This window comes from Falco punctatus (assembly GCF_963210335.1).
Source record: "Falco punctatus genome assembly, chromosome: 10".
NCBI lineage: Eukaryota > Metazoa > Chordata > Aves > Falconiformes > Falconidae > Falco > Falco punctatus.
Window position 1 is genome coordinate 20,047,958 of NC_137590.1, and position 15,404 is coordinate 20,063,361.

The following is a 15,404-nucleotide window of genomic DNA, read 5'->3' on the forward strand; positions in this document are numbered from 1 at the left end:
GAACAAGATTTTGCTTATGAATCATAATGAGAATTTCTGTAGAAAAAAAAAGGAAAGAGATGTTGGCAATGATTTTAATTTGCATAAACTTGCTTCTAAAGAATTTTAGCCTGGGTTCTTATTTCAACAAGTGACATACTGGACAGCCAAATGCTGAAATAAGTGTTCAAAAGCAAGTACTACTAAGTGACTTTGTTCCTTCGTTCAGCTGACACCCCACACTTTGAACACTAAGCCTTTCCTTGCACATAACGGGACATTTACGATATGATCATTAGAAAGGATTACAGTTCCTCCAAAGAAGTAGCTGCCAAGAGTCAGCCTTACAGAGCTCTTCTGGAACACTGCTCTACTTTTCTTTCCTCATGGCTCAGAGCAGGGCTGAATGAATGGCTGGCTGCCCCCATGTACACTGCCTGGCTGGGTGTATACCTGATTATCAAGAAGTGAGATTTCTAGTCAAAACACTAGTACATCTGAAGAATTCTGAGACAGGCTTTTTCATGCTTAAAACTACATTTGCAATTTAATAATTCTGACAAATCCAAAGAGACAAGACAGTACAACAGGAACAAATATGCTAGTCACAAGGCATCTTCATATTCTTACCAGCTTCTGCTACAGTGTCTTCTACTGCAGGTGTGGGCGTTGCCTCTTCTTCCTCACATAATCCGTTTTGATGGTTATGCGTGCTATCAAAGTAACTAGTTTGAAGAATACGTTCAACAATCTCCTTCAGCGCTTTATCTGGGAAAATGGAATAAATTAGACCTTAAGAGTAACTTCACCTTTTCACAGTAACATCACCTTCCTTCCCAAAGATCCCACATAAATTTTATTACCCTTTTGCTGGGTGCTGCCCCAAGCTAGTCCAGAGACACTACTGTTACCAGAATTTCTGCTTACTAGGTCATATTAAATAAATCAATAAATAATTCACTTCTGTTCAGAATAACCTGAAGGGCAAGGAGAATCTCAGAGCATAGGATACTCTTCAGAAGATTTGTGAAACACTTCAAAGTGAGGGAAAGTTTATTAATTTAATTACCATACTTTTATTCCTGCTATTTAAAAATCTCAGGTTGCTTAGTTTTCAGTTTCGGAAGTTTTAGAAACTCACTGAAGTTTCCACTGTAACTGAACTATTTATGATTTCCTAATTAAAAAAAATATATATCCTTTCTGTAAGTCTATTTCTTACAAAACAACTGTCAGTACAAACAAATTCACACAGGTACCACCTTCACAAATGTTCTTCCCCTGGGGTGAAGTGGCTTAGAACAGCCTTTGTAAGTGAAACGAGCACAAGCTTGCACTCAGTGCTTCAGATGAATGCTGTGGCATCTTAACCCAAAACAGATCAGCCACACTGGCAAGGCAGCATTACTGACTGTCTAGGCCAGCAAAAACTAAGACTTAAAATGGAAGATTCACAATGTACCTCTGGCAAGTAATAGTCGCTATATGTATCAATGCATACAGAGAACATCACAGAAATACATTAACATTCATCCCCACTACAAGACAAAGCAAACCAGCAATGGCCACCAAAGACATCATTAAAAGCTCATCCTGAGATCCAGATACCAATACCCAGCCCAACTTCATCCAGTATGAGAACAAGTCTCCTTACTTAGACCAGCTCTCCTGAAAACTATCCCCATACCTTTGCCTTCCTCACCTCTTCCAAAAAAATACGTGGTACCTACCTTTGGTCTCTCACAAAGATCTAATATCACACCCATTTCAGACAAGTTCTTGCAGAACAAACATTTATTTAAAAAATATTAACCTGGTACCTCCTCACCAAATTTCATTTCAACAATATAAACAATTTGAAGTTCTGCCACAAACAAGGAAAATCTTATTACCATTAAGGCCACAATATCTTACAATCTCCTGTGTATCATTCCTCAATAAAGCAGGTTTGATAACAATACCAATACTATCATTTCACTTTCTATGGACAGAACACAAAAAAATCCTTAACAACTCAAAATTAATATAATAAGGATAACCGAATAGGTTTTTTTTTAAAAGGGGGAAAGTTATTAGCCATTTTACCTACAGAAAAGCATTACATCTCCCAAAACTTTCTTAAATCAATTATTTCCAATTAAGAGATGTCAAAAATTTCCTATGACACAAGAAAACAGGCAACTGCCTAGCAGAGCCATTTTCTTAAGGTCTAATGTTAAAAGCTACTTATCTGTGAAAGTTTACATTTTTGCAAGGAAGCAGTCCATCTGCAGGACCACACCCCAATTAACAATGTTAATCAATCAAAATAAGGCAAAACCAGAATGTTTTTTGCAACAGACAAGGGAAGCACAACATGACACTAAATAAGGTCATGCCAATTTATGTATTAGGTCATACTATTGACAAAAGCTCCTTGTTCACACACACATTTCCAGAAAACAAAGAATTGCTACTAAGCACCACCAGCAGCAGAATACTGCTGAAACAGCAGGAACAGACTAAGCTTAAATACCAAGTGATGCTGCATCAGTAAAAAAATAAATAAGCTACACAGTAAGTTCACACTTCAATAAGTTACTCTGTTACAGTACAGCTAAGGTCTGAAAAAAAAAAAGTAGCTACTCTAAAAACTCACAAAGATAATTAACTGCCAAAGTTCTCTTACAGCAGGCATTGTATTTTAGTTCAAGCACAAATTCAGCATGCTCTTTCTTAACAGAGACTATACTTACAGGTTGTTCCACAAACTGGTTTTTCCTTCCCTTCCAGTAAGTCCCACAGGTGAACAGATGCTTGCTCGTACTGCTCATTCAACCTTAAAACAAAAATTAGTAACAGTTAATTCCTTACCAAGTCTTTAAATTACCACAAATACATTGTTAACTGACTGACAATTACAAAGATCAGTACCTAACTGTAAGCCTACCTCATGTTCATGTCTCGTTCAGGGTAAACTAGCTTGTAAAACTCATCCAGCATTGTCAGTTCCTCCTCTGTCAGCACCGGTACTCCATTTGATCCTTGCTTCAAGTCACTGCGCACTTCATCATCACCCAACTTGTCCAAAATAAACTGTAGCTCTAGTACAGTCTTCAAACGCTTCTGCTCAGCTTCTTCTCGCATCAGTTGCTCCCTGCGAGCTGTCTTTTTTATTGTTTTCTGGATCTGTTTAAAATAAGAAGACATTTTAAATAGCCTAAACTTTAATTCCTTAGGGGGAAAAAATAGATTTGAAATGTCTTTTATCAGTAAGTACAGGTGGATGTTGCTGTTCAACTGCCACTTATCAATGTTCTGTGAAATTTCAAAGAGTTATCTTATAAGCAGAGTCAAAAGCCTGCAGATTAAGACAAACTTCAAAACCAATACTACAAACCTTGGATCATACTGGATTTTGGATCATATTCTTACTTGAAGTCTGTATCTCTGTACGACTTACCTGCAGTTCAGCCAAGTAACTGCAGTTACCATGTCTAAAGCTTTACAGGAACTCATTATTTAAAACAAGCCCAGCTTGCTATTCTCTGCTTCCTTTATAAATTATTCTGTAAATACTAAGCGGTTCTGATCTAGATGAAACTGGCAAAAATACACAAAATTAAGTACCTTTTGAAGAAATCTGGCTATTTACCACTTCCAGCTTCCATAACTCAAGGAGGACTTATAGCAATTAGGAAAGGTAGAGAAGGGCAACTCAACTGATTAAGGGAACAGAGCAGTTGCCTTACAAGTAGAGCTTAAGTCCTAGGTCCTTAATGTGGAGGAATAAGGGTGATCCAGATTTTTCATAAAAGCCAAAAAGGCCAGCAGATAACATGAACCAAGAGCAGTTATTCACCATATCCCATGACACTCAGAGGCATTCATTGAAACTACTAGGAAATCAACTTAAACCAGATAAACAAAAGTACTTTTTTCTTACACACCACAGGAGGGAACTCATGGAATGTTTTGCCATGAAAGGTTGGGAAGATAGTATAACCAAGTTCAAAAAGGATTTAAATAAATCCTTGGACATGAGGTCCACAGACAGACACTAAAGGGAAGCGGAATGCATCCACTCTAACATTCTCAGTTTCAGTTTCATGGATGCTGGAAGGGAATGGATGACAGTTAATCATCAGCCTTGTACTCTACATAGTACCTTCTACAACTGCTGTCATAATAATGCTCCAAATGCATTACTACTATGAACCGACAGGACATTTCCTCCTTTCTTATTCTTAAACCAAGGACCTAGCCTCCAAAAATTCAGCTTGCTCACTTTGTAACTACAAAACTTTAATCTTCTCTTTCAAAAAAATTAACTCATGACATTAACTTTCCAATTAAGCATCTAAACTTCTTTTTTAAAACCAAAGACATCTAAAATCAACTGTATGAGAACAAACTCCAATCAGGAAAAACTGCAACCAAGTTTGAAAGCAGAGCACCAATTTATTACTTCTGGATTCACCTGCTGCTTATAATGGTCAGCTGACAAGGGAAATATTTCAGGACAAACTTGTTCAAAACTGCAGAAACATACATGAAAACCCGATACAAAAAAAGCAAAAAAACGGCTTGGCTTTGAGGCCTACAAATTTACAAGCACATCAATTGCGTAAGCAGTTTACAATGTGAGGATGCTGACGCCCTTCAAATTACCACAGTCCATTCACAGATTAAATACACTCGTTAGACCAATCTGCTTCACTAACATCAACTACACAATACATACTTCCAACAAACAAATTTCCACATTTTTTTGCTCCTGAGACACAGCATCCTTGAATGGGACTGCACCAATGTTAATTCAAATTTTGATTTTTCCTGGCCAAAATAACTACAACTAGACCATGAAGTCTACCAATATTGCTGCTCTTTCCTTAGCTCATTAATTCTTCACTGCATTACTGCATTTAGAATCTTCCAGTCCTGTGGAACAGGTTATGCTTTCAGCTTGCCCCAGAATTAATTCTTCCTTGCAACAATACTGTAGAGGTCTGAACTGTGTCTTTGAGCAGCTCTTGGCACAAAAAATAAAGCAAAGCTGTTCATATAACTAGAAATGTCTACTAGAGTTTTCAAACTTATTCTTGATAAACTATGATTTTATACCCTTGATAAAACACCAAGCCAAAAGATTACCTGTTTTACTAATATTCAGTTAACTTATCCTCTACAAAAAAAGTATTCATCTTGTCTCATACTGTTTCAGACTATTTGCAAGGAACAAGACAGCAAGAATCTTGAAAAGAGGAACTGCAATGCTTTCAGTTGCTGAGACTTTATACCCTACAGTAATACAAAGAAATGAAAACCCTCAGCCACTTGCCAAAGAGAGCAGCCCTGTGAAATCGATTTAAGAAAATGTTACTATTGGCTGTTAAGTGGCTCTATAATGTTGCGTAACAGGCCTTGTTTGCAATCACACTGTTTTCAACAGTTACGTTTTCTTAGAAAACTACCACATTATTTTTGTTCCCATACATTCAGGTAGCCCATCAGAAAAATCTTTTAGGAATAGTCTTCAGAAAACATGATAAACTAGTACATGGAGTAAAAGAAAACAGCCAAATACACAAGAAACCACAAGCACTTCATCCTTGTAAAGGGGTGACTACTGCATCTAGCCATCAGTGGAAAAAAAAGTTCAAAGACTAACTGTTTGGATAGCTCACATTGCACCACTTGCTCTTTACTTACGTCTTGGCTCAGAGCCATAAAACTCCTCTGCAGTTCTTTAGCAAATTCCAGATTATTTGTCACTTCCTGATATTTTGACACTGCATCCTTAAAAAAAAAAAAAAACAAAAAAAAACCAACACAGAAGTAAGCCATCACAAACAGAACACAAAATACATACTTCCAACAAACAAATTTCCACATTTTTTTTGCTCCTGAGACACAGCATCTCTGAATGGGACTGCACCAATGCTAAGTCAAATTTTGATTTTCACTGGCCAAAATATTGAAGACTTTGTCTTTAGGGTCTCTAGTTCCTTAGACAAATATGCTAAAGCATATGCACATACAGGCTCACACGCATTACATAATAATTTAATGTTTAGCTTTAGCCAGTTTCTGACAAAAACTAACTGCAGGACCAGGGAATGGGGGAGAAGAGTAAACTGGCAACTCAATACCACTCAAGAGATAAACGTTTTGAGAATTAATGCATTTTTATTTTGAGTCAGAGCCAAAATCAAAATGCTATATGGAGCATAACGTTCCCTTCCCCAGAAATCTATTAAGAAATGCTATTTTCTTAAATCTTATATTCTTATTTGCACCAACGCAATCCAAGCTCCTTAACGCAGTACTGAGAAATTACAGAAAATCAATCGGGGAAAAAAACCCCAACAAAACAGCTAAGACATTTATACTCCTGCTGTGACAAAATTAATAATGGGTATGTTCTTGGTAAGGGAAATTGAGCCAAAGAAAAAGTAAGGCCCTACTTTATTTGAAAAGCAAGGAACATGAACTGTATTTGTTAGGGATTTTTTCCCTTAAGGATTTCCATTTGTCATTTAGCTAAGAAACTTATGCATATACACATATCACACATTAGGTGATAAAAATTCATCCTTCTTAGCTGATTTGCAGAAGCAGAAGACATAAGTGAAATAAGTATTTTCAGCATTTCTCCAACCAAAAAAGATTTTATCATTATGAAGTCTGGTAGTCAGGCTGTGGTCCTCATAAAATTCAACCATGAGCTTCCCTCCTCAATAGGAAATTTTAGTTATGTCCTTTGCTCAAACAGACAACTTACTGTGGTTTTCATAATATGCCATTAAAAAAATAAAGATACACAGATCAGTGATACTCCAGTTTTCAGTTGTCACAGAATAAAAGTGAAGTCTAGACAAATGAAAAGATCACATGGACCAAGGGAAGCAGCTAATTCCTTTAATTGTGAACAGCTGCAATAGTTGCAGGGTACTTATTTTTTTTCCCTTCACTTTTTTCAATGTTAAAAATCATCAAGAAAATGTTGGTTACTGACATCTGGTAATCACTTTGTGTGTCAATATGCGTATTTGCATCATACAACTGAATTTAATTTGGCATTTGCTTTATATTTACTACAATTGGAAAACTGCTGTTCAGTCAAGCTCTGTAATAACCTACTTCTAAGAACCAGCCCCAACAAGGAGAGAAGCAGCACAGATACACTAAGTCTAGCTTATCTAGAGCATCACATCTGCTGCACTGATAGCTCAGACACACATGGACGTAGCTTATTTTCAGAGCCTTTGGTCTAAGCAATGTTTTTAACTAGACTGCACAATATTTACAAGCTACCACTAAGTGACTAAGCTCCTTAAATTCTCTCTGGGCACATTTTCTGTGAAGAAAAGGATGATGTCCAGAGAACCTCAAAGGTATCATTTAATGCTTTCAATAGTCCCAGGTTATAACACATGCCAATTTTTACCACAGCTTCTTTACAGTCTAACCTCAACAAGCATAAAGCATTAATACATGTTCTTCTACCTGTTCTTTCAGTTTCTGATTAACACAAAAACTGCCATGTTCTAGGCAACAAAAAAATGAGGCCAAATCAGATCTCAGAAAAATCTAGCTTTTACCAAAGGGAAAGGGGAAGTGAAATTCATCCCTCCCTTCCCCACCAAGATCACAAAGCAACTGAACAGAGATCTGTTGAGTATTTTTTTTTCTTTTTACCAGTTGATCTTGATTCAGACGTTCTCCCTTGTTCATTCGTTCCTGGTAATCATCAAGTTTGCTCTGAAAAGAAAGAAAAATGCTATTATGAAGAACCAAAATCAGGTTACTGCTTTTTTCAACTTGTGCTAACAAAATTAGGTACAATAAAATTACAGGAAACGTAGACCAACACATTACACATGCACGCAACCATCACATAGAAATTGTACCCAAGAAAAATTGTCTTCTGGGCTAAAAAAATATGTAAATACTTCCCCTAAAAGATAAATATTTTAACCATGTTTATTTGGCTATCACAATAGGTCTTCACAACTATTCTTAATTTCTGAGGAAATACACATTCCTTCTAATGGGGAAAGCACAATGCACACTTCCTTCAGTCCAAACAACAGAGCTGAACTCAGTTCCAAGTCAGAGCTTATTACCACTGTATCACTACAATACCAAAAACACGACTGCAAAAACCCACTGCCAATGCTCTTAAAATTCAGAACTGTAATTCTTTGTAGTTGCATCAGTTTAGTTTTAAAGACTTTAAAACAGTTGCTAATCCTTTATGCAAGAATGCCCACCAACACAATTTGCATTAATAGCTCTAAAATATTTTTTGCTCAAGAGCATTAAGATTTCTTTTTCATGGGGAGAAACTGAAAAGGGAATTGTTAGGTTAATTTTCAGCAGGATCAGGTCTCTAATCTGCCTAAATATGAAACCATGGAAAATACTGACATTAGCCAGAAACAGGTAAAACTTATGCATGCCCAAATGACAAAGATTCTACAGGCTAAGTAGAAAGGTTCTTAGAAAGGAAGCAAAGTCTGCACGAATAATATTTCCAACTGTTAAGGTCTAGGGTTTTGCTATATCTATATTATCACATATGAACATATCTTTTATGGAATGTGCCTTGATCTTATTAAAAGAAAGCTATCAAAATGAATACTTAATTATCTTTCCCAAGCTAGTATAAAAACAACGTGAAAAAGCAAAGCAAACAGAAACACTTCATTCTGAATGTGAAAGAATCAAAACCCTGATGCAATCTTTGTTTCAGAGTTTATTTTCCACCAAGTGACAGGGTTTTTTTGTTATTGCTGGTTTTGGGGTTTTACTACTTTTGTTAAAGGACATTTCAGTTCTAATATTTTACTGGTATTTTTCTAGCTAATTGAACTTCTATGCTCAATCTCAGACCTCTTGGAAAGATAAGCCTGTGAAACAGTTTAAGAAAGCTCCTCCTACAAAGCATTCGATGCCAAGCATCATTTACTGAAACACATAACCACCCTTAGGAGACTTGGTCCTTCTGATGGCACCCAGTGCCAACAATTTATTTCTTTGGAAATCCTACAGGTTAGATGCAACAATTAACTATTTAATCTTTCAGTATCAGAGCTAGTAACGGCCTAAGCAAAGTCAAAAACGATCCTGAGCTCCAAAAATACATTACTGGGAATTTCATGCTGGGGACAGACACTAATAGGGTAATAGTCATCAAACTCAGCAGCCACAGTTGATAAAAAAAAATATCAACAAAACAGCCCTGAAGAGCATTTAGCATATTGGAAATATACACAACAGGAAGTAAGTTCACTTTACTCTTCTACATACTGATTTTAGAATAGATGACAACATGGTTGGACAATGACAGAAGGTAGTTTTCATGATTTAAGAGAATGGAGCTAAGCTGTGAAGTCAAAAGGGAGGGTAAAGAGCTCAAACGTTGCAGCGCCCCAGTGCAAAGCCAGCCAAGTTAACTGACACCTCCACTGCCTAAGGCAGCTTAAATCCTACAGTGAACTGGCTTTGCAGACAAATTTTTTTAAAGTAGTTACTTGCTCAAGTCACTTGCTCCCATGCTGCAGATTACAATTCCCTTGATCACACACTGATGCAATTGTTTGCGAGGCTGCACAGTAAATAGACTGCTAAGATGAGCCAGTTTAAACAGTGTCTACAAAACTACAAAAATGCATTAAGAAAACCCAACAATTTCTGTGATCCAGTTTCCAACACAAATCCATAAACAACAACAGTAAACCAAACAGGACAGAACATCAAATTCTAAAGGAATGCCGCTGAGGTCAACTTTGTTGAAGAAAACATATATTGCAAAATTACACTGCAAAACACTCATATAATCCATTTTGGTGGCTAAGGGCATAAGGGAGAGAAGAGACAAAAATACCCTAAACAACTACAATTGTTTCTGCATACCTTTTCCATGCAGCCTTACTTCAGCATGGGTGTTATCTTCAGATTGAGAATACTGCAATAACATACTCAAAAAGTGGGTTAAGTTTTTCTTAAGAAAGATCAAATATTCCTAGGTCTAATGTAAATGCTTTGTTCATTTTTATTCAGTAGTTTATCAACTAAAAAGCAAGGGTAATATGTCTATTTCTAACCATTAGGAATAGAAGGAAAGTTACTTCTTGTCACTTTTTTCTTCATTAAAAACATTATCAGAACAGCAAAAGAAGGAAAGCCCTTTCAGCTGCAATGCAGGGGACAAGCAAATGCATGTTTAGTTTTATGTTACCACAAAGATTTCAAATGCCAAGTAAGTATTTTTCTATCATCTCAAACATCCAAATGCTGCATTACACAAAAATATTCAGGAAGCAAAATGCTTTCTTTTTAATCTATACTGTCAACTAACAGCAATCTAAAAGCAGCATTAGTGTTGTAAAATAACTGCAGTAAAATTTCTGCTTAGCAACCTACTGCATCTGCAAAAAGTAAAGATTTTCATAATTTCATCCCTCCTTCCACAACTTCATCCTCGCTCATCATGGATATAGATCTTGACGCACAGAAGCTAAACCAGCAGAAAAAAAAACCCCACCAATAAAATCAAGTTTCAAAGTGAGCACACAAATTGTCTATTAAACAGCTCATGAGTCAGCAGACCCCAGTTCTGCCGACAGCAAGCCACCATGCCTCAGCTCTTTTTCTACCAAGATGAAGTATTTTAGAGCTCCCCAGGAGAAAACCACTCCATACAGGCTACCAGGCATGGGGGAGGCAGGGGGAAGGTGGTGGTGATCATTGCTTAAGTATGCCCTAGATTTTATTTTAGCAGGAATCCAAAATTGAATTACTTTATTATGGTGACAGATACCCTCCTCTCACTCAAGTTCTTGTTACCTCCTCTGATTCGCTGCAAAAACGCAATCTTAAAGTGAGGAGGAAAAAAAAGTATCAAAGAACCCCCCCAAAAAAACAGTTACATGACATTAGCTTCAAAAACAATACGTTTTTAAAATGCCTGACCACTCAGCTGTGCTGTTACAGTCATTTACAGTGCTATGCTATAAACTGGTTCACTGGAATGATCTGATTAAAAATAACCCTTAAAAAAGGGCCAGGAGCAGGAGGGAAGCACTATATTTAACCAGATAATTTCAATTGCATGGTTCATACCAGAAACAACAGGACAACTGTATGTGACAAGCTACAAGGTGGAAGGGGAGAAAGTAACCCCTTCAACCACCTGAAGTAAACATTTTGTAAGGCACACTTCACTACAAGAAAAGAAAAGATGGAGGGGACTACTGCAAGTCTGTTCTCTGAGACATCTCAATAACAGCATATATTTTTTAACAGCATCAAGCAATTAAGATAATCCAAAATTTGAAATAGCTGCCTAATACATTTTGCACTGAAGCAAGGAAAAGCTAAGCTACAAAACAGAAGCTTATTAACCTATTTCACATTTGTACATTGTGATTTATCTGCTCTCCACCATTATCTTGACGCCCACCAGTTTCAGTTCTTAGCAAAGACTGCCCAAAAAATTACTAAAAAAAAAAATACATATATAAAAATCAAGTCTTCCCATTTCTTCACGAAAAACAGGCAGAAAAACAATCAAAAAGGTAAAACTATCAGTTTAATGAAACATGGAAGTTCAGAATCTCTCAGAAATGGCCAGAGTTCTCACACTTACTGTCTGGGTACACTTCCTACTATATATACACATCTAAAAAGTCCCAGGAAGCTGTTTCAGTCCTGAGTTACAACCAAGAAGCTGTCACAAAACATTAACATCAATACTCTGGAACATAAAACGCTTACAGGTCTTCTGTTTAAACTGCACTTTATTTTGAAATAACAATTGTAAATATTCTTGCATTTTTTCACCAAAGTCTGCTAAGTTTGACAGTTTAGACAAAAGTATCTCCACACCGTATCGGCTTTTAAGCAAGTGACAAAGACACACCAATCGCAGTCTCCTGCTCAGCTTACCCCAGAGGAACTGATCACAAAAGGGGTATTCTCCTGCCCACCCTGTGCCAACAAGGACAGCCGTACGGCTAGACTGACACCTGGGTCAGCAGCCTGATGCAACCAAAACCCATACAGAGCCAGAGGTACAAAACCAACCAGGATGGGACCCACTCCTTCCCCCAAAGAAATGCAGAACCAATGGATACATGCAATCTTCAAAGTTTCAAGCTTTTGAACTGAGTTGACAACAGAGAAAAAAGATATTGCTTCTTCAGTAACCAGAACTAAGTTAAGCCACAGATGAATGAAACTTCTAAAAATTTTGGTAGCTGCGTATGTATGATCTCTTCCCAAATCACCATACAGTATTTCGTATAGAAACACCATGAACCTACAGGTAAGGTGAGTACACTGCAAGAGACCTAGATTTTATTCTACACATCATTTATTTTCAAAATGAGTTATTTTTACAACAGCGGTGAATCCTAGAACACAAATTGGGTTCTATAACACAAACGGGCTCTCCCAACACATTCTGTGTATCTTTTTCTTCTGAAAAAAAAAAAGCATCCACAAAATATCAAAAGCAGCATCTGAAAAACTTAAATAACCCAAAGATCTTCCACAGCTTGTAAGACTCATCACGTACCTGCTTAACAGAATGTGCTATGAGACATAACCTCTATGCTACATAGGACTGTTAAAAACAAAGCAGAGCCAGCTGAAACCAGAAAGTACCAAACAACATCTAATTTCACAGATAAACCTGCTTGATTTTTCAGAGATGAAGCTTTGTTATCCAAAACTGCTATTAGGAGAGGCTTCAAAGAAAGATTTGGGTTTTCAATACACAGTTTCAAATTAATTTTACAGTTTATTGGTTTCAAAATCATATTTAATTTCCAAAAGATAAATTTCAAACCAAGCTTCACAAGGAATGCTTCTGGAGACACTCACAAGCCTTGAGCATCCAAGTGGCCCAAATAATCATGTAAAAGCGCTTGAAAGTGTTGCTACCAACCAGCTACTTGAAGCATGGCACTTGTCTGCTATCATTAGCTACACATACAAGAACAGAAAACTGATCCCAGCTTTTACTATAGGTTTGTAACTGTTTCCCATGGGAAACCCAACATTGTATTAAACCAAGTCATATCTACCTGAAATACCCAACTACTGCTCCAAGTGAAAACTCTTGCGTAAAAATGACAAAACCACTTTTTAAGTATTCATTTTTCAACCCAGTCAGGATTACACTTATTTGGAAATTCAGAGACAGGCTGATAAAGCAACAGCATCTTCAGTTACCAGCTACAGCTAAAACATGCAGTCTTTTTAACTGTATATGTCAATCTCAAGCCATGTCAAGTAGTTTAACCTATCAAGTGTATTTCATGTTTACAGCTGCCCAAGAATAATCTTTGTGATCACCTGCCCACACCTTAAACCATGTGTTAAAAAATGAGGTAATTTATCCAACAGAACATTTGGTTTTAAAAACTGTTTTTACATAGCTCATGCTGTATTACACAAGCAGGAAGCAAAAATAACTTTTATTTGTCATTGTATCCAAACACTAGTTTGGTCTACACTCAATTGGCTTAATTTGGAAAGGTTTTTTCCCTCAAAGAAACCCAAAAAGCGCAAGGGGCAGGGAGAGTAAGAAAATCCTAGTTTTACTGAAGTATTTTGTCCCAGGGAACCTGGAAAGCTAGCAGGGTAGCTAGTAGGATTCTCACCTCAGACACCTAACAAAAGCCTAGAGGAGTTCATGCAACTTCTAAATGAACTAAGCTTGTCAACATCCACTCCCCAGTTGCATGTCTGAAGGTCTCTAGAGAACTCTTCAATTACCCCCCCCACAAACACACAAATACCTAGTCATCTCAGAACAAAGGAGGAAATCAGGATAGCATTCCCATCATTCCCAGATACAAAGAGATGAAGAGAACACAGACGTTTTCAGGCCATGTTTTCACATACATTTTTCAACAGCAATTCAATTTATCCTAGTCCCTTTTAACACAGGCAATACCCATTCTTCCTAATGAGGCCACTTTTAGGAAGAGAAAATGGAAGTATAGGTAATAATCTAGATTTCTAGTCAATATAGAAACATTCAGAATATATAAAAATAAGTTAAAAATATTATGACTTGAAATTGTGTACTCTATTTCGATGGTCACCTCAATTTTATCCTCAAGAGTTTAGAATGAAACACATGACACTAAATTACTTCAGAATTTCTACTTTCTTCATAATGAGTGACCTTTCCTCAACTAAAAGCTGCAGACCATTTAAAACCCAAGATGGTACCTCTTACAGAGCAAATGTTTTTCATCCTTCAAATGCATGTCTAAGCGTATTTTTTCATTTGTTCTCAAATACAAAGCTCTCAAAATCACCTATATTGGCCTTCATTATCAGCCAATGACAAAGAAAGGTTTAAACGTTCAACTAAGCACAAGTCTTTGCACTGAGATTTACTGATTTTTTTTCACCCACTCCTGTCAGTGCAGTATCCAGTACCATTTTACTTTCTGGATGGCTAAAAAAATAAAAAATATTGTCAAAATATGCAACATAAAGGAAAATTAATGCATCTGTGTAGTTAAATAAATTTATTGACAAGTAAAATAAAAATACAGATGTCCATGCATACAGTAAGTTGTTTTCAGGACAGTAAGCACACAACACTATTGACGAGTGTTGATTTACTAAAGGACTGTTGATTCCTCCACCAAGGGAGAGGCTCAAACCCACAAATCAGTAATCCTGCTTTGATACACCAAGAACAATTTACCTCATTACTTCTACAGTGTTTCAGAGAGTCATCCTTCAGTAAGTTTCAGAACTTCCTCAGCCTGTTAAAGACTCAGAGAAACGTTTGAACTTTAACTCATCAGTGTGAGAGCACATTTAGCTTTTCTTTTTCAAGATCCAGCCTTTGCCTTTCCTTTTAAGCCCATACGTTCCTCAAAAACAGATACTTTAATTTTCACGGAACACCTTTCAGCAGAAGCCATTTCTAGCAAAAAGGCACTTCATCCCCTCTAATCACTTGCTACGATACCATATTTATAAAAAAATAGTGACAGCAGCCACAGATAATACAAAACCCACCCAAAAAACTAGGGCCTTCGTGAGGCCAGTTTCACCAATTTTCACCCTCTCTTGCCAGAGCAATAGAATCCCACCCATCCTTGTAACTTAAGATACTATGGAAGCTGACTAAAGTCCATTCAAATGGAATGGAATGGTGAAGGCAGTGTAAAAATAGGTGTAAATTACTTATAAAATAAGGTAAATAAAAACACTACTAGAAAGGAAAGCTGACCCGCACACCAGTAAGTGTGCTTATCCTCTTTATTACTTCCAAGTACAGAACAGATCAGCAGAATGTTCACCTGCTAATTTTAGTTTTAAAGACACGTTTTGAACATCATAGAACAATATTTTCAGAGGATTTCTGTGTGTTAGATACAATGATTGCTTCAAACCATTCTACT

At 36.8% G+C, this 15,404-nt stretch overlaps 1 protein-coding gene across 3 annotated transcripts in view; it reads right to left on the bottom strand.

Annotated features, from left to right (window-relative positions):
• Positions 1-15,404, bottom strand: part of CAPRIN1 (cell cycle associated protein 1) — a 35,764-nt gene that overhangs the window by 17,946 nt on the left and 2,414 nt on the right. For all 3 annotated transcript variants that reach the window (XM_080404907.1, XM_080404905.1, XM_080404906.1), the window contains 5 exons: positions 7,660-7,722; positions 5,671-5,757; positions 2,909-3,147; positions 2,715-2,797; positions 610-747 (listed from right to left, as the gene is read on the bottom strand). In XM_080404907.1, the coding sequence (XP_080261033.1) occupies positions 610-747; positions 2,715-2,797; positions 2,909-3,147; positions 5,671-5,757; positions 7,660-7,722 (610 nt within the window). The remainder of the gene's footprint in view (positions 1-609; positions 748-2,714; positions 2,798-2,908; positions 3,148-5,670; positions 5,758-7,659; positions 7,723-15,404) is intronic.